General features: G+C 35.6%; 4 protein-coding genes across 6 annotated transcripts in view; 1 reads left to right on the forward strand and 3 right to left on the reverse strand.

The window, feature by feature from the left end:
- LOC133525931 (protein sprint) overlaps nt 1-165 on the reverse strand; it is a 474,626-nt gene extending 474,461 nt beyond the window's left edge. Inside the window, exon 1 of one of the 2 annotated variants that reach the window (XM_061862358.1) lies at nt 18-165. The gene's annotated coding sequence lies outside the window, so the exon portion shown is untranslated. The remainder of the gene's footprint in view (nt 1-17) is intronic. The other variant, XM_061862359.1, reaches the window with a different exon arrangement.
- An 83-nt stretch (nt 166-248) lies between these two features.
- LOC133525940 (general odorant-binding protein 69a-like) lies at nt 249-22,397 on the forward strand. The gene is made up of 5 exons (XM_061862371.1): nt 249-378; nt 18,675-18,851; nt 19,691-19,805; nt 21,165-21,250; nt 22,359-22,397. The coding sequence occupies exons 1-5, from the start codon at nt 373-375 to the stop codon at nt 22,374-22,376; spliced, it is 402 nt and encodes a 133-aa protein (XP_061718355.1). The 5' UTR covers nt 249-372; the 3' UTR covers nt 22,377-22,397.
- Nucleotides 2,323-7,160, reverse strand: LOC133525941 (uncharacterized). Of its 2 annotated transcripts, XM_061862374.1 has the most exons (5): nt 7,072-7,160; nt 5,662-5,832; nt 4,889-5,006; nt 3,275-3,360; nt 2,323-2,439 (listed from the first exon to the last, which is right to left on the reverse strand). In XM_061862374.1, the coding sequence occupies exons 1-5, from the start codon at nt 7,120-7,122 to the stop codon at nt 2,422-2,424; spliced, it is 444 nt and encodes a 147-aa protein (XP_061718358.1). In that variant the 5' UTR covers nt 7,123-7,160; the 3' UTR covers nt 2,323-2,421. The 2 variants fall into 2 exon arrangements, with proteins under 2 accessions (XP_061718358.1, XP_061718356.1); XM_061862372.1 differs by lacking the exon at nt 2,323-2,439 and having other exon boundaries at nt 3,159-3,360.
- Nucleotides 10,790-16,307, reverse strand: LOC133525944 (general odorant-binding protein 19d-like). The gene is made up of 5 exons (XM_061862378.1): nt 16,139-16,307; nt 14,378-14,545; nt 11,937-12,054; nt 11,234-11,318; nt 10,790-10,870 (listed from the first exon to the last, which is right to left on the reverse strand). The coding sequence occupies exons 1-5, from the start codon at nt 16,190-16,192 to the stop codon at nt 10,861-10,863; spliced, it is 435 nt and encodes a 144-aa protein (XP_061718362.1). The 5' UTR covers nt 16,193-16,307; the 3' UTR covers nt 10,790-10,860.
- Nucleotides 22,398-22,503: the final 106 nt, after the last annotated feature.

Genomic DNA, 22,503 nt, shown 5'->3' on the forward strand with positions numbered 1-22,503 from the left:
AATTTATAATTACTTACGGTTAACTCCCTCAAAAACAGAAAACACTTTCCAAAAACACGCACAAAGCCTAAACAAAAAAGTTCACAATGCACACACTACAACACACATATGCGAATAAAATCACTAACTACAGATTTACAGCCACACAGCTATCGATAAAACAATCTAAACAAACTGTAAACTGTCGATTGTTATAGCAAACGTCATCTGCGCGTACCGATCATACGGTGTTTAGCTTACGAAAGAAGTGAAGTTGGGTTCAAGACAGTTGCATGTCGCGTTTAGTTTTGAATGAAGTTAGCACCCGATTGGTTGGTTGTTTGCATGTGTGCGCTGCGCTCGCGCCACCGGTGTTGAAAAAACTCGTCCAAGATGTGCGTGAGTATGTGTGCGTAATTATACTAATTATTGGTCGGAAGTCGGAAGGGAACCCATTATTTTAATTTAATTTATCTCTTATTTGGAAGAAATAGAGGGCTAAACTAAATACTTACCTCGTGTTTACAGTTTATGTTTAAATATTTTTTCCTAATTTTTGGTTTTTACAATCAATACTCTTTAATAGGCAGTGTTTAGCTGTTTTACCACTTTTACCTACCAGCCATCGCGAATTCTTAATTGACGATAGGTACCACCTTGTATACCCAAACTGTATTTATTTTATAACTTGTAAATTTATCTGTTTCCGTTTCGGGAAACAAACTGTGATATCAAAACACTATACATAGGCAACGCTGAAAGTTCTTAGAAAAGCCCACTGAAATACCTAATAATAATATACTTATAAAGGTCAATAATAAAAAATCGGTCAAGTGAGAGTCGGACTCGCGCACGAAGGGTTCCGTACCATTATCTAAAAACCACTTTTTTGTATGGGAGCCCCCTTAAATATTTATTTTATTCTGTTTTTACTATTTGTTGTTATAGCGACAACAGAAATACATAATCTGTAGAAATTTCAACTGGCTAACTATTATAGTTCACGAGATACGCTACGACAACGAAACGCGACAGTGTTTCTCAGCATCTCAGCTGTTTCGTTCACAGCGGAGTGTAAACGATTAGCATGTTGGCTACGCACCAAGTTATATTTTTATAATGAAGCCTAGTTCTCGTAAGACTATTTAGGTACACTTAGAATTTAAAAATTTGATTGCTTTTGTAAGTACCTAGTTCTTTAACGGATGATCGTTAGAGAAGCATGTCATACAACAGCGACATCAAAAGTTTACATCAGAGTTGTGCGGTTAATTTCATAGAAACATAGTATGTTTCACATACATATATTAGGTACTTTACTCTTTGGCGGTTAATAAAAAAAAAACGGACAAAAGATTTGTATATCAGCAGATTCTGACACCCTCCAGTACTCCTATGACACCGGTAAGCAAAAAAGAAAATCTCGATGGCGGGTAAATTTCATACAAAACCTCTAAGGGTCCAACATCGTAATACAAATCATAAATCATATACTTATTTGTAAACATAGGTTTTCACAGATCATACAAATGTAAATAAGAAAGTATCACTATACTTAGCCATTAGGCATACAAATATTGTCCAGAGTCCAAAAGAGACTTTGGGAGAATGAGCCGTGTGTGTTTCACGGTGGTCCTATGTTAACAGAAAGAGATAGCACGCATTAAAATAGGTAATATTAATATGTACCTAAGTGAAGTGGCCTAATCACTACAGATTTCTTTATTCTAAAAACTTTAAGTTTGCCCCTCGTATAACACCGGCGCAAGAAAATTGGCGTAAATTTATTCATATTCAAACAAATACCTTATTTAAAACAAATATGTTGTTGTTTAATTTTATATTATTATATGAATTCATAATTGCCTAAGTATGTAAATTTTATTGGGACAGTATACAATTCAAACATCATGGCGCCATCTATGGGTATAAATAGAAATCAACCGCTACGCAACAAGCTCAACAACCGGTACTGTATTACTGCGCTCACTTCCCACATTCTCAACCACAACCTAATGCCGCAATGCCAGTCTAGATGGCGATATAGGCTAAAACAATAAATATTCGTACATTTGTGGCATTATCTAGGAAAAGGGACCTTATTGTCGATGGCGCTTACGCCGCACTACGTCGCGCAGCGTTGTTTATGACGTATCGGAGCATCGTTTATGACGGCGGTACGTCACATTTTGGTTTTTCTATGGAGTTCTAGTTTTCACGGTTGAAAGACAATTTTGTAGGATGTAAGTCAAAGAGTAAAAATGAAAATGAAAATATTTTTCAAACACCAAAGTAAAAGTAAGTATATAGGTAATTTAAGTCGTCAAAACTAAATTCAGTAAATATACACTATGTAGTTTTTATTTTCATTACAGACATTTTTTTATACCTCCTGGAGAGTAGTAAGAGTAACAAACTACATTCGGTTTCTCTTCCATGTTTTTAAACTTTGAAGCCAAACTGAAAAAAAAAACAAGACATCAATAATCAATAAGTACGTATATAAATTTGCTCTTAATTAGAACTGGCCTGCAAAAAGTTCCCAGTAGACATATTTAATCATTATGTCTGTTTGAGCTTACCGGTGGGTCGTGGGACTAGGTCACCGGTCGATCTGTGTAGGATTGTCCAAATGCCCAGTATATTTATTTATAATATTTATGTATAATAATTACACAGGTACAAGGGCGTAGCCAGCCAGTGAACTAAGGTGGGGGGAGGGGGGGCAAGTTGATCTCGCCGGAGGCCTTGGCGGGCAGACGCCACCTAGGGGCCACTTTTCATATTCTTTACATTGTATGTAAAGAATATGAAAAGAACACAAAAAAATAAACAACCTAAAAACTCTTTTTAAAAATCAGTAGGTAACTATTATTTTTAAGTCAGTTGAAAGCAAAATAATGTAATTGATCGCATGTGATTTATAATTGTAACATATTTGCCGTGACTTGTTTTTCAAAAGTGTTTTTCAATAAAAACATACGTCAAAAACGCTTACATTCCTTCTAATGCTAAAAGAATTAACTATTGTAGTTACATTATCTATGACCAATGTAGATATTGTAGTTATATTAAAATCAGCCATAGCTGAAAATCTGTCATTAAAAAGCGTACCTCATAAGTTTCTTTTTTGTATCTACTATGTAATATCTAATATGGTAAAGTATGTCGTGTGGCATTAAGTCCGCCTTTTGTCACTTTATATTTTTTAGCGTACAATAATAAAAGTTCAAATAAAAATAAAATATATATGAAATAAATAAAGTATTTTTTTTTGATATTTTTGTTTGCGTACCTTTGGAGCATTTTCTACAACACATTTGAACATCAAAGCAGCCCTTTCACATCCCTTTTCACCGTCGCTCACTGACTCGTCGTTAACTAGAAACAAAATATTTGATCAAAGATTGCGATTTTTTTACTATAACAGATATAATTTTATTACAGATATGATTTTAATATGTGTGGGCCCTATGAGACGTGAAAATCTCATAAGTACTGAACACTTTTTACTATGGAATCAATCACAGAATTGCGGAAAAATCTGCCCTTCCATAATAAACGTCTACTTATGACGTGATCGCCGAAATGTAACTCCTCTGTCGTTGCAGGCGTAGGCTACGGAGACTGCTTACCATCAGGCGGGCCGTACGCTTGTTTGCCACCAACATGTACAAAAAAAAAATATTATAAAAACATATTTTTTTTGCATTTTCGGTGATCAGTATGACCTGCATATTGACTCCTTAAAGCATGGTCAATAATAACAAAATCAATATACTAGGTATACTACGTATACTACCTACGTACTACTCAACCTAGGTATACTACGAGTAGGTCTACACTGGCTCGGACTGTAAGTACATAGGTACCTGTCTAAGTGTCTACCTGTAGGCAATGAGGAGTTGAATTACTTTGTTATTTTCGCCTAGCACCCATAGTACAAGCTTTGCTTTGTTTGGGGCAAAGAGAATTTTAAATAGAGGTGGATGTTAATGAAAACTTTGTAGCTGAAAACGGAACTTTTAGAAAACCATTTGACTTTTATCCTTATTCTTTCACTGATATGTGTTAAATTAGTTAAATATCAAAAAGTGGCGCTATATAATATTTCAAAGGCCAAAGGTATGGCGGCATCGTTTCGAGCGATGGCGCCACAACCTTAAGCCGATGCCCGGTAAGATGGCGCAACTTTTTGATATTTAAAAAATTTAACACATATATCACTGAAAGAATGAGGATCAAAATCAAATGGCGTTCTAAAAGTTTTAATCGACATGTCGTTTTAATCGATGTGTCGAAAGATGGCAGTAAATTTACTACAAAATTTTCTTTGACAATCCACCTCTATTTCATATTCTCTTTGGTTTGGGGCTAGGTCTATTTGTGTAAGATAAGATTGTACCCAAATATTTATTTGCTGTGGAAATCCTTTTTTCAGCAGGAGAAATCTTCATAATGCATAGTGGCTGTTAGAAATTTTTGTAGTTAATTAAACAAAATACTATTAAAACTACGCATGTTGGAAATTAAGAATAAAATATATTAACGGCACCAGTTATGGGACATGGGGGAGAAAATTTGGATGATGAAAGATGAATGCAATTGGTTACAATATTATTAACAAATAAAAATTATGTTTTTTTGCTCCAGTCAAGGGATGTATGGCGCCATTCATTTTAAAATAAAGAAAAATCAATGAAACATCTAATTTAAGCAGCTCAATGATTCTTGTCTATGGTAAAATGTTGCCAGTGTTTAAAAACTTATTTTACAGGATTTGTCTATACCATCCCATTACTGGTGCCTGTTCCATTATAACGGTGTTTAAATTACAGTACTTCATCCTAAAACTACCTACTACCTTAGCTCCTGAAAACTTCGGATTAGAAGTATTTAATCAAATTACCCTTAGAACAGGTATCAGCCAATTTTTTCGCATTAGCAATTCTTTTTTCATCGCCTTTCTGTGTCATCTCAGCAATTTCATAGCCATGTTCCAAATCGTACATTCCTTTATCATTCATCTGGAAAAGAAACGACATGAAGCCATGATATAGATAGATCTTTTTAATGTCAGACTTTGTGGCGATACATTTTCCTCGCGATAGTGAAAATGGATGTGTTTCACTCGGTGGCAAAGTTTGTTTAATTCTCGTGCCTTGAAACCCTCGCAACGCAACGCTCAAGATTCCAATTTCGAATCACGAGCGTAGCTAGTTTGGAACCTTTCGCTTGCTCGGGTATCAATATTAGCACGAACTTTGCCCCCTAGTAAAACAAATAACTATTATTTTGGGTTTTCTTATATAACGCAAGATTTCGACGACCAGTTTGATCTAGTGGGTAGTGACGCTGCCTATGTAGCTGGTGGTTCCGGGTTTGAATCCCGGTAAGGGCATTTATTTGTGTGACGAACACAGATATTTTTTCCTGAGTCATGGGTGTTTTCTATGTATGTAAGTATGTATTTATCTATATACGTATGTATATCGTCACCTTAGTACCCATAGCTTTGCTTAGTTTGGGGCTACATCGATCTGTGTAAGATTATTCCCATTTTTTGTTTTCAATGATGAACTGGTGTATAATCATCTATATAGTTACGCAGACCTACGAATATTAGTAACTTAATGAAACATTAGACTTATTACTTATTAAAAACTGTAAAATGCAACTTACGGAACCCTCAGCTCTGTAAGCGCAAGCCAGAAGGCACTTAGTCTCCTTGTTAGTTGGAGGTTTCATACTCTGCAGAGCTAGCAACTCCGACATCTCCACTGGATGGTCCTTGTGACATTTCATTATAAACTTCGTGAACTGGATTTTTACCTCGTCGTCTGTCATGGCGGCCTAAAAATATATTACAGTGGATAATGGAGATGTTTCTGAATCTCAATACAGCTACTCAGTCAATAACTACTTTTAAACAGTACGTTAATTTGATTTGTATGTTACATCATACCTTACACAGTGATAGTGCGTAACAGCAAAGAGAATTTGAAATAGAGGTGCATGTCAAAGAAAACTTTGTAAGTTTGTAGCCACGTAAATTTACTGCTATCTTTTGACACATGATTAAAACTTTTAGAACGCCATTTAACTTTGATATGTATTGAATTTGTTAAATATCAAAAAGTGGCGCCATCTTACCAGGAACAACCTAAAGGTTATAGCGCCATCACATCAATCGAAACGATGTCGCGATATTTTTGGCCTTTGATCTATTAAATGGCGCCGCTTTTTGAAATTTAATAAATTTGACACATATTATTAAAGAATAAGGATCAAAGTCAAATGGCGTTCTAAAAGTTCAATCAATCAATCAATATCACTGTGACTAGGTACGGTCGGCGCCCCAACTTAAGTAAGCTAAACTAGTTGTATAGTAAAATTGTGTACGAGGTCGGCCAGAAATGTAATTGTTTAATTCTACAGTCAGCGTCAAACAGAATATAATATATAATATAACATATATTACATTTGTCGTCAAGCTAAAAGATATGTTAATAAAGTATGGTGTACTTTATTAACATACTACATACCTTTACGAGCCCTGCGGCGGTAGGACAGTCGCATTTTTATCACTTGTCACTATGCCTATCGCGTTCTAACAAGTATGTAAGTGCGAAAGCGACAGGCAAGTCTGGAGTTGCAGGCGTACATAGGCTACGGATACTGCTTACCATCAGGCAGGCCGTATGCTTGTTTGCCACCGACGTAGTATTAAAAAAAAAAAAGTGATAAAAAAGCGACCGAGTTATAGCACCGTTGGACGTTAGTGAGTATTCCGTCCCAAAATAAGTATTAGGGATTGGGCATGCGGAAATAAATCTTAATTAAATACAATAAAGACTTAAGTTTACATCAAAACACCTTTGTTACCATAAAATTAAGGTTGTGCTTCGATATATTTGGCTACTTTGGCCGTCAATATCTACTTCATGCTGACTGTAGGAACCAGTAGGAACATGTACAATAAGTGATCCTGCACAACATATCTGTTAGAGAAGGGCTCTGTACCAAATATACAGCACACAGGTCTCCTCTGCTGAAAGATATACATAAATGAATAAAAAGGAAAAAACTTACGTAAGCATGACTGCTGCAAAGTGCCAGCAAAAATAGCATGGTCAAAAACATTTTTATTTTGGTTTTTTTTTTTAGATTACTGCAGACACACAACGCCAAGCCTGTATGATATAAAAACATCAGCGCTTTGTTTATAATACCACAAAAATAGATGTTATCGCGATTATTATATACATCATTATAATAACACTCTATTTTAAAAGTATGATTACAATATTTCGGTATACCAATTATTTAAAATATATCTTAATGATAACAAAATGCATGATAAGTATAGGTAGTTAATACCTATACTTATCATGCATTTTCCCTTCCTGCCATGAGTTTATTTTGATAAAAATCTGCATATTCCATTGACCTTGCCGGTCACTGAAATATCTGAACGCGTTTAAAATCGGACGAGAAATGATTACACTATTATTTTATCTGATACCCATCTTTTTTTCATTTCATTGCATGCATACATTACCTACATAAAGTAGGTTCTACCCAGCGGCGGTATTATGGTTCCATTTTTATCACTTGTCACTATGTCCGTCACTTTCGCGCTTACATATTTGTTAGAACGTGACAGGCATGGTGACAAATGATAAAGAGCCGACCATCTTAGCCCAGCTGGTTCAATTTTGCAATATAAATAATTTAATATATCTCCAAATGATACACTTATTGCGAGGTTAATCGATCCGTTAATTGTATTGAAATACAAATAGCAAGCATTTGCATTTACTATAAATACAAATTGGATCAAACATATTGGATTCGTGATAGTACCTACCTAGAAAACTAGATAGCACTTTATCAGGATGAGGACGCCATCTTGGGAGATATAAATCCCCAAAAATATGCTGAAATTTTATACATATGTAAATCGGATGATAATGCAATTATATGATGACGTGGAGACAGGAGGTGGCCTGTGATAAAATAACGCAGACTAATTGTGTTTGGGGTTGATAAAATTGTCTCGATGAGTAGGTATTAGTTGCCTGTGGAAAGAAAAGTTCAGTCAGCGATAAAAGCTTGTACAAAAAATTATTTTTTTGCCAAAAACATATTTTTTCCATCGTGGATCGTGGATAATAAGTCAACCCATTCTCATACCATTATACAATTTTGCACATAAATAAAATAATGTAAGCTAAGGTCAGAAGTCCCATAAACTCAATTTTCACCAAATTAATGGACCCAACCAAAACGCAAAAGTTTGCTGGTCGATGAAGATTTCTTCAATTGAAGTTCCGATTAGGCCAAAGAAATCTCTTTGGCGTAATCGGAACTTCAATTGAAGAAATCTTCTATTTTAAGAAGAAATCTACTATTTAATCACAATACCTAATCTGGTATTGTGATAAAATAGTAGATTGTGTCACAAGTGAGCAAAATTAACGTGAACGTACATTGAATCCTGAACAAAGCGAAGGATTCTAAAATGGAATCCTGAACGTAGCGCGTAGCGAGAGATTTAAGTTTTTTGTGACACATACTGCTTTCCACATCACCTATGAGCAAAAAGAATAGTATGTACGTAATCGATTATAAAAAAAAATCGATTATAGTGCACGCCATTTTCACCAGAAAAAGTTATTTAGTCATGCAGAAATATTGATTATATTGATAGGGCTGCTACCTCCTAAACCTTGCATCGTAGCGCAAAAATAACCAAATTTTTATTCCCCTTTTAATAACCCCCAAGTATTTATAAAAAAATAACACATAAAAGAAAAAAAAAGCGTATTGGCAGAATGTCATAACGAACCATAGTACAACTTGTACAACAAGAGCGCAAAGTTTAATATTTCTTCATGTGCTTATTTTGAGTCCCGTGCAAGCGAAAGATTCTATAATAGACTCGCTACGCTCGTGAATCTAATTTAGAATCTTGGGCGTAGTAAGGGACTCAAAAGCGCACGAGATGTAAATAACTTTGATCTCGTGTAGTACACACAATTTTCCACGACAGCAGTGAGAACATATTTAGAAGGTAAAAATACCTGAAGAAATGTATACCGTCTTCATCACTATTTCACTCATGTTTTCTTAAGGTATTCTAACAAAAGCGGCCAAGTGCGAATCGGACTCGCCCATGAAGGGTTCCGGACCATTTATGACGTATTAAAAAAAACTACTTACTAGATCTGGTTCAAACCAATTTTCGGTGGAAGTTTGCATGGTAATGTATATCATATATTTTTTTTAGATTTTTCATTCTGTTATTTTAGAAGTTACAGGGGGGGGGGGGGCACATTTTTTCACTTTGGAAGTGTCTCTCGCGCAAACTATTCAGTTTAGAAAAAAATGATATTAGAAACCTAAATATCATTTTTGAAGACCTATCCCTAGATACGTATGGGTTTGATGAAAAAAAATATTTTTTTAAAATTTTATGACGTATTACAAAAAAACTACTTACTAGATCTCGTTCAAACCAATTTTCCGTGGAAGTTTGCATGGCAATGTATATCATATATATTTTTTAGATTTTTCATTCTGTTATTTTAGAAGTTACGGGGGGGGGGGACACATTTTACCACTCTGGAAGTGTCTCTCGCGCAAACTATTCAGTTTAGAAAAAAATGATATTAGAAACCTCAATATCATTTTTAAAGACCTATCCATAGATACCCCACACGTATGGGTTTGATGAAAAAAGATTTATTGAGTTTCAGTTCTAACTATGGGGAACCCCCAAAATTTATTGTTTTTTTTCTATTTTTGTGTAAACATCTTAATGCGAATTCATAGAATACATCTACTTACCAAGTTTGAACAGTATAGCTCTTATAGTTTCGGAAAAAAGTGGCTGTGACATAATCGGACAGACAGACGGACATGACGAATCTATAAGGGTTCCGTTTTTTGCCATTTGGCTACGGAACCCTAAAAAGGAAGGAATTTCAATAAAATAATACGGAAATAATGAAATAATGAACATAAAGTGACAGTTAAAAGGAAAACTTTTTTTTTGTAAAAAAAAACTTTGTATGTAATATACGGTCCGAATTGCGGATACAAATCATGAAACTATTTGTCAACTATAGTAGAGATCATTAAAAGTAGTGTTATTTAATTTGCGTAACAATTGCGTAATATTTAGTAAGTTCATTGTTTTGATTGTATAATAAAATACGTAAAATTGGGGTTTTTATTAAATTTTAAACTTTTATTTCGTTAATTAATTATTACGAATGAAGACTCGTAGGGTATTTTACTTTTAGAACGATGCGGTCTTACTTATTTCGGGGGTCTATTATGAACCGTCAATATACCGTTGAATTAGGTAGGTACCTATACACTTTTTTTGTCTCTTTTTGTTAGTGACGTGAAAGAGACAAATACAATATAATCCAAATATTTCAAACCTGTATTTGGCTCCGCGCGTTGAAATAACATCCGAATATAACTCACTATAGGTCACCTGAATGTTATTTTGTCTCACTGTTTTTAAGCAGTAAATTACCCTTGTTCCAGCTGCTGACGTGAAAAAAACATTGCTTATAGGTTTTTTTATGGTTGAATGCCAGGACGTGGCACAATTTGACATTTGAAGCAAAAATACGTTGCTTTATAGGTCTAGATGTGTAAGGTTGTATGAAATTCCTTTCCATATAGGTGTTATCTTCACTCATCGGACTAGCTACGTAGTATATCCGAACCTGAAGTAAGTCATGTTAACATTTCATTGCATGTTTGAGAAAAATAATAAAACTAGTCGGAGTACTCAAAAGCTACGTTTTATTTTTCTAAGTAATTTCATTAACTTTGTTTTCGTTTTTTCCCACCGCTGAATCATACAGCGCTGAAACAAGAACACAACAGTAATACAGACGTATTCTAATTTTAATCATAGGAAATTAATTCGATTTGGATTAGACGTGGATCGGATCTGTTAGTGTCAAAAGTGACATTTGTTCAACCAAAAACGACAACTACGCTCCAAAAACTCATTAAATCTCACTTGATCGGAGAGACAAATGGAAGGTAACTGGTACTTAGAGCACAGGTTTATACCTATTTTAAGTATCAGCGAAAGGCTCTTGGACGATGAATCCTATGTAATATATTATAAGGAAATGTATAAGGTGTAAACTTTTGAGCTTAATAACCTTATCTTATCTTATCGGCGAGGTTCACGCTGACGAATTACAAAAGTAAAACTTACGAATCAAAATTGTCGATAGCGCATTTGAAGATTTTCGCTGCCCTTTCACATTCCTTCCTTTCCCCACTGATTCCTTCTTCGTTTACTGCAATAATATATATTTTTTATACATACATAATATGTTAAGATCAACTTATATCAAGAAAATATTGGAAGTGGAAGGATGTAAATACCTAGATTTACATTTACCATCTATGGTATCTAGTAATGAGTATGAAAACGAACGTCAAGTATTGCGGTATAGTTTTAATCCTAGAATTTTATAAATTAACTTTCTTCTTATTTACATTGATGCATTATTTATAAAATATTCTAGTAAGTGCTGTCAATTAACTCTATGTAGCTGATAGAGTCAGACTAAGACACGACTTTGATACGATTTTGATAGCACACGTAGTAACACTTGCGTGAAATTATGACGTATTAAATAACACTTACACGTCAAATTTCTATGAAATTATGACGTAATTTAAATAACGTGTGCTATCAAATTCGTTGCAGACTTATATTGGTCTAACTCTACCACACTAAAGGGATTTCGATGACCACACTAAAGGGATTTCGAAATCCTTTATTTGGTTTGGTTTTTTATTAGACTATGGTATTTATTGCATTCTGAATCCTCATATAACTGTTTTAATTTCCCCATATTAGAAAAAGTGATTTTTTTCTTGTGCAATAAAAATAAATAAACGAAGATTACCATATAAACAAGTTCTGGTGAAGTCCTCACTCTTCTTCTTTTTTTCTGCATCGTCATGGTACGCCGTCTCCGCAATCTCTTTCATTCTTTCAGCAGATAGTTTGCCTTCTTCATCAGTCTGCAAATTGAGAGATTTGAGGGAAAACTTAAAAAAAGTTTATTTTTTATGGTTACACTGTCGCATTCAGAAGAAACGAATAAAGTTCCTACGTACATACTCGTAACTAATATTTTGTCAAAAATTTCACTTGATAGGTATACAGGCTTTCATCGCTGGCTGTACTTATCTTTAAACAGTTAACCTAATACAATGATGAGGTGCGTTGTTTTTTCAGAGTTCCTATGACCACCACTGGCCTCCATCATTAGATCAGCTCGATGGTACCCTAATATTGTCTCCTAACTTTTATAAGTATGTGAAGTCTTAGCTCAATAGAAAACTGGGAAGGGGGTATAATTTAGCTTGCAAAATTTAATTACATACTGACATTGACAACGGGACTCAAACTCAAACAAAATCTTGTTAAAAGGAAAGTAAATAAGTTATGGAGAAATAAAATTGAAAGCTACCTGTTACCTTACAGGCCAATTCTAGTTTTCTTCGACCAATAACGTTACTTTTGACACTGACAGATCAAGATCAGTATCATAATGGAATCATATCTAATAATTAAAACTAAAATTGGCCTGCTAGTAGTTTGACCGATATGCTGAAAATGTGCTTTTCACTATACCACTTAGATTTATATATGACATCATTTATATCAGACATGATAAACGTATAAGGATATGTTTATTCTATAGGAGTGGAAAATAAGTAAATAGAACATTAAAGAACATTAACACAAATACATAGATTTGACTAGTATATTATAAGAAAATATATACTATATACTTGTGTGTGTAATACCTAGTACATTGTATTGCAAGGGAACCAAATGCAATATTTCGTCGGGAGAGGATTGTTGAATCCATCAAAGCGAAGCGAAATAACCCAGAAAGATCCTAATCCAGCTTTTTTCTGGGTTGGGACAGCTCCATCTAGTGTGCAATTTGGTTGAAACTTGAATACACGTGGCGGCATATGTATATGTACTCATTATTTTGAATCCAATAGAAAAATATTTTTGCAAAATTAAGCTAATAAGGTATAATCCATGGCTGTTTGTATTGTCTGATGTTCACCACCGTGTAATTGCTCTGACATCGCCGACCTTGCAAAAGTAAAATTAATGAGCTCGAACATTGGACTCTGATATGAAACAATAAGGACTGTTTTACCTAGCGGACCTAGTATACCTTCCTGAGCAATACCTATAGTCATTTTCTATCTTGTGATGTGCGAATAAGATAATATTGAAACATGTTATAATTACAACGACTTGCTTTTATGTAGCTTATGTTGAGAAAAAATAAGAGTCAAAATGCGATTATCGCAGCACTAAGATGAAGCTCTAGGGTAAAAAGCGTTCGAGAAATCGGGGTCCTTTCCGTAAATACCTATTACAAAAGTTAATGATTTTAATACCTTTATGTAAAATGTTTAAGAAGTACTCGTAGGAGGTTTTTACATGCCTATAAAGAAAAAACACGAAAATTTGGCTTTAAAGTTCGTATAGTATAAGTATTTAATGTTTTATTTTATTTTATTGTTTTTAAGGGATAACAAACAACTATACAAATACAATCTACAAATGGTGTTACATTATAAGTGTTGTTTTTATGTACAGCCAACAACGTTATCCATAAGAAAATCGCATAAAATCATTTTGACTTGTAAATTCATAAGTACGTAAGTGTGACAGGGAGGCAACACGTCGAACGTGGTTCGCGGTAGGCCCTCTGGTCACCGGCGACGGGTTCAAATGAAAGTGTTCAAACTGCGAGCAACCGCTATCATCAATATTTAAGAGCTTATACTCTTGTCGGTGGAGTAATCGCCACTCTTGTCTTCGCTGGGCCAGCCTTTTAACTTCCTCGTACGACACGACATAAACTTTATCTTTTATTTGGCTGAGATATGTGAGCCTGGGCCTTCCTCTGCGGCTTTTACCCTCAATCTTGCCCTCCGAGATGTTCAAAAAGAATCTGTCGTGCCGTATCAGGTGGCCAACCATCTTGCCCCTTCTGTTAGCTACTGTGTCTAACAGGCATCTTTTCTCTCCTGCCATTCTCCATCGTTCGTCTTCCTTTCTGTCCAGCTAATCCTTAGCATCCTCCGCCAAAACCACATTTCAAACAACCAACGAGCAACCGCCGAGAAGACAAGTTTGAATTCATCTCTCTTGAACATAGTTGTGAAGAACACAACATGTTTAAGTATTGCTTGCACTCAACTTGGCCTCCTAGCCCTAGTTGCCTATGTTTTGGTCGCCGAGAGACCAAGTCGCCGGCGACTAGTTGACAGTGCGTAACGGCTATAAATATCAGTAAAGTCTTACCATTCCGGTCTTTTTATAGGCGCAAGCTAGCATACACTTGATGTTGTCACCCTTCACCACTCGATGTTTGGCCAAATCTCTTATATCCTCAGTAGACACAGAGTGCTCAGTGGCACACTCCAACACGTATTGCAGGTACTTTAGCTTTATGTCCGTGACGTTGGCTGCCTACAAAATAGTAAAAGAATACATATACACCGTGTTTTTATTAAATTCCGGGTATATAACTTCGGGGTATCGGTAAGTATGTTTAAGGAAACTAAATGGCATAGTTAATTTTCAAAAAAAAACAGTTTTTTTTATATAATTCTTACAAAAAGTTATTAAATGTTGCATATATCGTTGTTGTAACATGGGCATTACATTTAACTCAACCAAACAATTGAAAACTGTGACATCTCAATGTCATTTCGAACATCGATGGTCCGAGATAGTACGTACGTTCAGTAGCAAATGTATTAACTCGTATACTAAACACTAATTAATATGTAAATGGGCCCTAAAGGAAGTGTACACGCTCGTGAGGGCCTTATAATTTATTATCTCGGAAATGGAGTTAATTAGAATACCAGTGTCTTTGAGAAAGTTACTTAATTTAAGCTCATGCACCCTTGAAATTAACGGAAATCAAAATAAACACGGTGTATATGTTACGAGTAATATTAGAAGGTTAATAAAACTCAAGTTTACCTTGGTACAACTAGTATTATCCAATCCTTTTGGGTAAAGTTCGAAATTTTTAACAACATTATTCGGCGTTTACCCGAACCACAGAAAATAGACGGTTGATCTGTGATCCGAACACATCTAGGACTACCCAACACTAGCTAGGTATTGTTAGGTGTTGCATCATCACTTCTGATATACCCTCCCAGTGTTAGGTAGACCTAGATGTACGGATAAACGCCGAATACAAATTAAAGTTGATTTAATATTCCGGCTTTACCCAAAAGGCTTGGGTAATAATAGGTATACCCAGGTAAACTTAAGTTGACATCAATGTTACGGGTAATTAAGTTTACCTGGGTATACCCAGTATTATTAGAATTTCTTGAGGGTTAAGTATCGCTATTAATGGGATGGGGAGTTAAATATCAGAATAGAAATAGCAAAACAAATCTAGTTAAAAACCTCATTTTAATTGGTTAAAAATAAAAAAAGCATATTGGGAAAGTAAAATGCTCTAGAGCAGAAACATTTCTGCACACTTTATAGAACAACAAGGAACCACTTACAGAGCATGAGAAATGAGAAAGTCTTAACCTACCTATTAGTAGGTATTGTTTTGAACAACTGGAAGAAATAGTTATTTGTGCAACAAGAGAGGAAAGTTGGTTTTTCTTGCCACTCAAAACACGAGATGTAAAATAACTTTGCTCTCGTGCGACACACACAACTTTTCACCTCAGTAGTGAGAACATATTAAAGGTTAAAAAATTCAACATCAAGTAAAGTTAACCACATTTATTTACATTCATGAATGAAAGGCATCATCATTATGACGAAAGCTTCTAGAAATATTCCTGTATTCATGGCCTTCACTAAATTAAAAAGCTTCTTTGTCTCACTCCCTGGAGTGACGAAAGTAGGCTTGTTCGAGCTGCTGAGGTGAAAAAGCTTTTGAGTTATACCTTTTATTAAAGCGATATTTTCAATTCAATTAGTATTAAATGAAGTAATTATTACAAGCTTACCTAAATCTTTAAAGAATTGTTAGAGATAAGAATAATATTACGTTTATAAAAAAGTCATGTCACATACCATCAAATAGCTAATGCACACCGTAATAAAAACAACAAAATTGCTGAAACTCATCGTGACTGACTTAATCACTTGAATCAAACTGTCACTCTAAAAACCAACACTGCGAATGTGTAAAGTATTTCAAATAAACCATTTTATACTTTTTATGATAATAACGATGCCGCTACACAAAGAGGACTATTTACACCTCACATAATTGAGGACTTATTGCAAAATGTGTTTATTATTAAGCCCTATTTGTGAACTATGTCACTTTTATGGAATAATAACCTTAAATGTATTTGGCGTGTACATCGTTTTTGACAATATTTCTATACAAATTCTGCTGTTGTCTACGTAAGAGCTGTGGCACTAGAGTCCCTTTTTCCATGAAAATGACGAAACTGTCCGAAACCCTTCATTTTCCACATGTTGCAAGAGAAGTTATTACAGTTATCAATGTGATAGAAATCTGTACACAATGAAGGATTGAACAACAAACCTGCAATGTTGTAAGTTTAGTAATAACTAATATAAAGCGAGTATCACGGTAGTATTTTGTAAAATATACTGGCTAGCCATTAGGTCATTAGGGCAAACATTAAATAATAAATATTATAAATAAATAAATAATATCTTCTTCCGGGAATTTGTAATCTAACAACGTTCTTTTAAAAATGTTGCATCTATATACATATATGCAGATATCGAAATAAATATAAGTATGAATATAGCATAATAAATTATGCTAGAAAAAACGCGCCATTTCCAAATTCATATGTGTTGCCCAAGAATAGTGACTGAAAAATCACAATAAAAACCTTGAGGTGGTGGACCATATTATTATTATAGCTTTATTTCTTTCAGCGAATGCGAAAAGAGTTGCTGGGAGGCCATTGTTTCGCTTTAAAGACTGATTAAGATCGACCACCGAAACTGGGAGAAGCTTGCGGAGAAGCGAACGGAGTGGCGCAAGTGCGTTGGAGACGGTCGCATGTTCTGCGACGAGGCCTGGTTTGCGGCACTGGCAGACAAAAGGGAAAAAGGCACCGTATAGCGAAACGTCGCAATCCGTCGCGAACTTCCCTTGCCAGCTCTGTGGCAAAGTATGCCGCTCTCGAATCGCTCTAATATTCAGCCACCAAAAAATATATTTTTCGGACATTGCACTACAGATCGTCTGAAATAGACGCTAAGGCCAGTAGTAGATCCCTACTGGGTAAAAGCCTCCTCGGGTCTTTTCCATTGTTCTCTATCTGTAACTAGTTTCATCCAATTTTTTCAACTAGATATGCCATCTGAACAGCGTGTTTGTGGTTCAGGTGGACCATATATCGATGTAATAAGGATTAAGAAGGTACATATTGTAGTTAACAGCGTATGGTAACAGCCGTAACAGGAAGAATATTTTGCGTTAGTGATCATTAACTGTGCAGTTTGACCTCCGTTAAAAAACTGATGATAGAGTCAGCTACCTAATTTACGACGAGACTAATAATTAGTTCATACTTGTCAACAGTATAAAATGATACGAGTTGCCAAATTTTGGCAATCTGTTGTAGTGTCTTGTGTGATCGACTGTTTGGTTTATTAATTTGATTAAAATGGCTAAATTATCGGTGTTATTTTTCTCTCTGTGTTCTAGTGTTGATTTCGTACTCTATGGTGAGTGAAACGTTTTTTTGGTGCCTACCTGTAAAGGCTTAAAGAAATTTCATACTTACATTTCGGCACTCTTTAACATGGATGGTGGCTCTATGTTACATCTGTAGTGTATAATTGTTTTCCATCGTATTTTCTCGGAAACGTTCGTATTTGTCATGCTAATTCAGTCAATGTACTTTACTTTAGTACTTTTTGTACCGAGACTGACTGAAATAGCATAACAAGCTTCCGTGAAAATGCGATGGAAAATAATTATGAACTACCTACATATGTCAATGGGGGAACCTAACCTATTGTCGCTAGTGTAGGTTGTAAAGTTTGAAATGTAAATTTTTGCCAAACTCTTATAAGAGTTATAAGACAATTATGTTTATCTAACACGATAGCCGATCAGGGGGCCTACCCAACAAGACAATCGTATGTCGACAAACGCAAAACGAAAAAATCTATCGGGATGACAGACGCTGCAAATAGTCACATGTTTTTTTTAATACATTATTTTGTTTTTTGACGACCGGTCTGACCTAGTGGGTAGTGACCCTGCCTATGAAGCTGATGGTCCCGGGTTCAAATCCTGGTAAGAGCATATATTTGTGTGATGAACAAATATATTTGTTTCTGAGTCATGGGTGTTTTCTATGTATTTAAGTATTTATAATTATATATTATATATATCGTTCTCTAGGTACGTACAACACAAACCTTATTGAGCTTACTGTGGGACTCAGTCAATTTGTGTAATAATGTCCTATAATATTTATTTATAATTTAAGTTTTGTTTATTATTTTCTACCAACGACTGGCATCTTGGCTAGGCTAGGGTGGCTAACTTTAACTTAACAAATTCACTTTTTGCATTTCCTCAATTGACTATACTTCCTACTTTCAGGCTATGACAGAAGACCAGAGGAATATAATACATCAGCATTTTCATGAAATGGGCATGAAATGTATAAAAGACAACCCTGTATCTGCAGAGGACATCGCCTTACTGAAAGCTAAGCAAAAGCCTACTGGGCCTAACGCCCCTTGTTTCTTAGCCTGCGTGCTCAGATCATCCGGTATTGTGAGTACATTACGTCAATATCTTTCTTCAAAGATGTTTCTGGGAAGTTTTATCAAAATAATATGTATAATATATATATTATATATTATAATATATATATTATATATTATAATATATATATTATATTATGTATAAGTAACGTATTTATTAGACAGGCAGAAGGAATATCTAATAAAGCCTGTATCTATTAAAGTCTTGAAATGTTACAATTGTTTGCGAAATTTAAATTGTTGAGATTTTTTCCTATAGATGTTAAGCAATATCGGAAACTTCTTTTGGGTACAATGCTAGTTCTGTACAGTGGGATTATTCAATTTAATTCAATTCATTAATTTCAAGTAAAAATAAACGGACAGACAGACGGACATGACGAATCTATAAGGGTTCCGTTTTTTGCCATTTGGCTACGGAACCCTAATAAGTCATATAGTAGTATAGTATATTATTCCGGCCAATCCTACATAAGTATTTTCTTAAACTTCATCTCTCCATTTTCTGCTTCTGTGATGCGCTTTACCTATTCAAGTCTGTCCGTTCGTTTGTTCTATTCTTTTATTTTAATAGCTCGAGCGAACGATCCAACGTCTAACGTCGCTATCCAATAGCGTTGCGTCTCTGGTGTTGCGGGTGTCCATGGGCAGCGGTAATTGCTTACCACCAGGCGATTCGTCTCCTCGTTTGCCTCATCTATCATAAAAAGAAATTGGAGTGTGGATCGTTCGGTGGGTCGAGACGAAGCTATGCATGAGAAGAGAACATTGAGAGCGCTCCATGATAGTCCATCTGCCAAACTTTAACTTTGACTTCAATAACCAAATTTTTTACCGTTATATCATCAGATGGATAGTCAAGGTATGCTGCAAAAAGAAACAATGCTTGAAATGGCAAAGTCAGTGTTCAACGATCCTGAGGAATTGAAGTCGATCGAGGATTACCTGCATTCCTGCTCTCACGGTCAGTATATTCATTTTCACCTTCTTTTTTTGAGGCTACATATTCGCTTTTTGTTATACCGTGTTTTCTCCATTAGCCCGCTCCAATACGAGTCTTCGATTACATTTCACCAGTAAGCATATGCTACCCGTCTTATTCTGACTGTATTAATTAGAGAGAACCGAGGAATCTATCTCGCGGGCAAGATACTGGCGCGCCAAGTCTGTGCTAGGTCTATAGTGGGTAAGTGTTTTGCCAGCTTTAAAACGACGCACAAAAATCCCTAATCCACAAACATGGAAAAGTAATACAAATAATACATATAATGTAAAAAGGTACCGCTCATCAGAAATGTTATACTTTATTTGCACTTTAGATGCAATATTCGATACATTGTTATTAGGTACAATGAATTCAGTCGATCGACTAAATGCCGCAAATCGCATGCAAGTTCCTGACCCGTCTAAATATATATCAGCTTCCTCGCGTTGTCCCGGCATTTCGCCACGGCTCATGGGATCCTGGGGTCTGCTTGGCAACTCATCCCAAGAATTAGCGAGGCCACTAGTTTTTACCAAAAGCGACTGCCATCTGGCCTTCCAACCCAGAGGGTAAACTAGGCCTTATTGGGATTAGTTTTGTTTCCTCACGATATTTTCCTACACTGAAAAAAATCAAATGAGATTTCGTATATAGTACCGAAAAACTCATTGGTACGAGTCGGGGTTTGAACCCGCGACGTCTAGATTACAAGTCGCACGCTCTCACCGCTAGGCCTCCAGCGCTTTTAAACCGTCTAAATAGTGTTTTATTTAAAAAAACCGGCCAAGTGCGAGTCGTACTCACGCACCGAGGGTTCCGTACAGACCTGTAGGTATATATTATTACATGATGTAACTAAAAATTTACGGTTTTCACAATTTTTCCTTGACGTTGACGTTCCTATAAGACGTTGCTTCGTACCAAATTTCAAGATTCTGAGTTCACGGGAAGTACCCTGTCCTGTAGGTTTTGATTCCCTTGCGAGTGTCGAAAATTTGCGGCATAAACGGCTGTATCTTTTGATTGCGTTGGCTTAAAAGTGTGATTTTTTTACAGCTCCAAGGGACAGGAGACCTGAGTATTTTGATATAAATTCCAGCTTGATACCCTCACGCGTTCCTGAGAAAAAGAGTCTTGACAGAAAGACAGACGGACGAACGGACAACAAAGTGATCCTATAAGGGTTCCGTTTTTTCCTTTCAAGGTACGGAACCCTAAAAAGGCTCCCGAAAGTTTTCTTATAGATGCATGCTTGCAGTATCGGCTAAGAACCTATATTCAGCATGACCCGACACAATTCTGTCATCGTATTTTTGACCCCTAATGCATTATTTTCAGTGAACACCGAGGCAGTGAGCGATGGAGAGAAGGGCTGTGAGCGTGCGATGCTCGCACACCAGTGCATGGTGGATAACGCTGCTCAGGTAATTTTACGTTATGAATTCTTTATTCTATTCACTCTATCTCTAGCTGTATCGCCGCCCTACGGCCATTGCTAGGGCCACCAAATTGATTTTTATTTTTACTTCGTCGCCGCTTGTATCTCCGCCATTACGCACTTCACACATAACCAACCAATTTTTAGGGTTCCGTAGCCAAATGGCAAAAAACGGAACCCTTATAGATTCGTCATGTCCGTCTGTCTGTCCGATTATGTCACAGCCACTTTTTTCCGAAACTATAAGAGCTATACTGTTCAAACTTGGTAAGTAGATGTATTCTATGAACCGCATTAAGATTTTTACACAAAAATAGAAAAAAAACAATAAATTTCGGGGGTTCCCCATACTTAGAACTGAAACTCTAAAAATCTTTTTTCATCAAACCCATACGTGTGGGGTATCTATGGATAGGTCTTTAAAAATGATATTGAGGTTTCTAATTTAATTTTTTTCTAAACTGAATAGCTTGCGCGAGAGACACTTCCAAAGTGGTAAAATGTGTGTGTCCCCCCGTCCCCCGTAACTTCTAAAATAACAGAATGAAAATTTAAAAAAAATATATATGATATACATTGCCATGCAAACTGCCACCGAAAATTGGTTTAAACGAGATCTAGTAAGTAGTTTTTTTAATACGTCATAAAATTAAAAAAAAAATTCATCAAACCGATACCTGTGGGGTATCTATGGATAGGTCTTCAAAAATGATATTTAGGTTTCTTATATCATTTTTTTCTAAACTGAATCGTTTGCGCGAGAGACACTTCCAAAGTGAAAAAATGTGTCCCCCCCCCTGTAACTTCTAAAATAACAGAATGAAAAATCTAAAAAAAATATATGATATACATTACCATGCAAACTTCCACCGAAAATTGGTTTGAACGAGATCTAGTAAGTAGTTTTTTTAATACGTCATAAATGGTACGGAACCCTTCATGGGCGAGTCCGACTCGCACTTGGCCGCTTTTTAATTTACGGCGCAAAGCGAAAGACTGCTTAAAATCGTGTTGCCTAACCTTTCCCAACCATTGTCATTTCGTTCAATTTCAGTGCTTTTATACCCACTCATACATAATATCTTTGTTTACAGTTTGGATTCGACATATAAATAAAAGGTAGAAGAAGGAGATCCTAACCCTAACCCAGGATTGGTGCAACTGGTGCAAGTGGCCCTAAAGGTAATAAGATATGTATGTAATAAATCGTTCAAACGTATACATTATACAAGGGCAATT

The sequence above is a fragment of the Cydia pomonella genome, chromosome 15 (genome assembly GCF_033807575.1).
Source record: "Cydia pomonella isolate Wapato2018A chromosome 15, ilCydPomo1, whole genome shotgun sequence".
Classification (NCBI taxonomy): Eukaryota; Metazoa; Arthropoda; class Insecta; order Lepidoptera; family Tortricidae; genus Cydia; species Cydia pomonella.

Bases quoted from the DNA above. Each gene is read 5' to 3' on its own strand.
- LOC133525944 (XM_061862378.1), bottom strand. From the start codon at position 16,192: ATGAGTTTCAGCAATTTTGTTGTTTTTATTACGGTGTGCATTAGCTAT. The intron at 14,546-16,138 runs GTATGTGACATG...ACTATTTTGTAG, and splicing joins TGTGCATTAGCTATTTGATG to GCAGCCAACGTCACGGACAT. The intron at 12,055-14,377 runs GTAAGACTTTAC...CTCAATTTGCAG, and splicing joins CCTATAAAAAGACCGGAATG to ACTGATGAAGAAGGCAAACT.
- LOC133525941 (XM_061862372.1), bottom strand. From the start codon at position 7,122: ATGTTTTTGACCATGCTATTTTTGCTGGCACTTTGCAGCAGTCATGCT. The intron at 5,833-7,071 runs GTAAGTTTTTTC...ATATATTTTTAG, and splicing joins TTTGCAGCAGTCATGCTTAC to GCCGCCATGACAGACGACGA. The intron at 3,361-4,888 runs GTAATTTGATTA...TTTTGTTTCTAG, and splicing joins GGCTGATACCTGTTCTAAGG to TTAACGACGAGTCAGTGAGC.
- LOC133525940 (XM_061862371.1), top strand. The intron at 18,852-19,690 runs GTGAGTACATTA...TTATATCATCAG, and splicing joins TGCTCAGATCATCCGGTATT to ATGGATAGTCAAGGTATGCT. The intron at 19,806-21,164 runs GTCAGTATATTC...CATTATTTTCAG, and splicing joins CCTGCATTCCTGCTCTCACG to TGAACACCGAGGCAGTGAGC.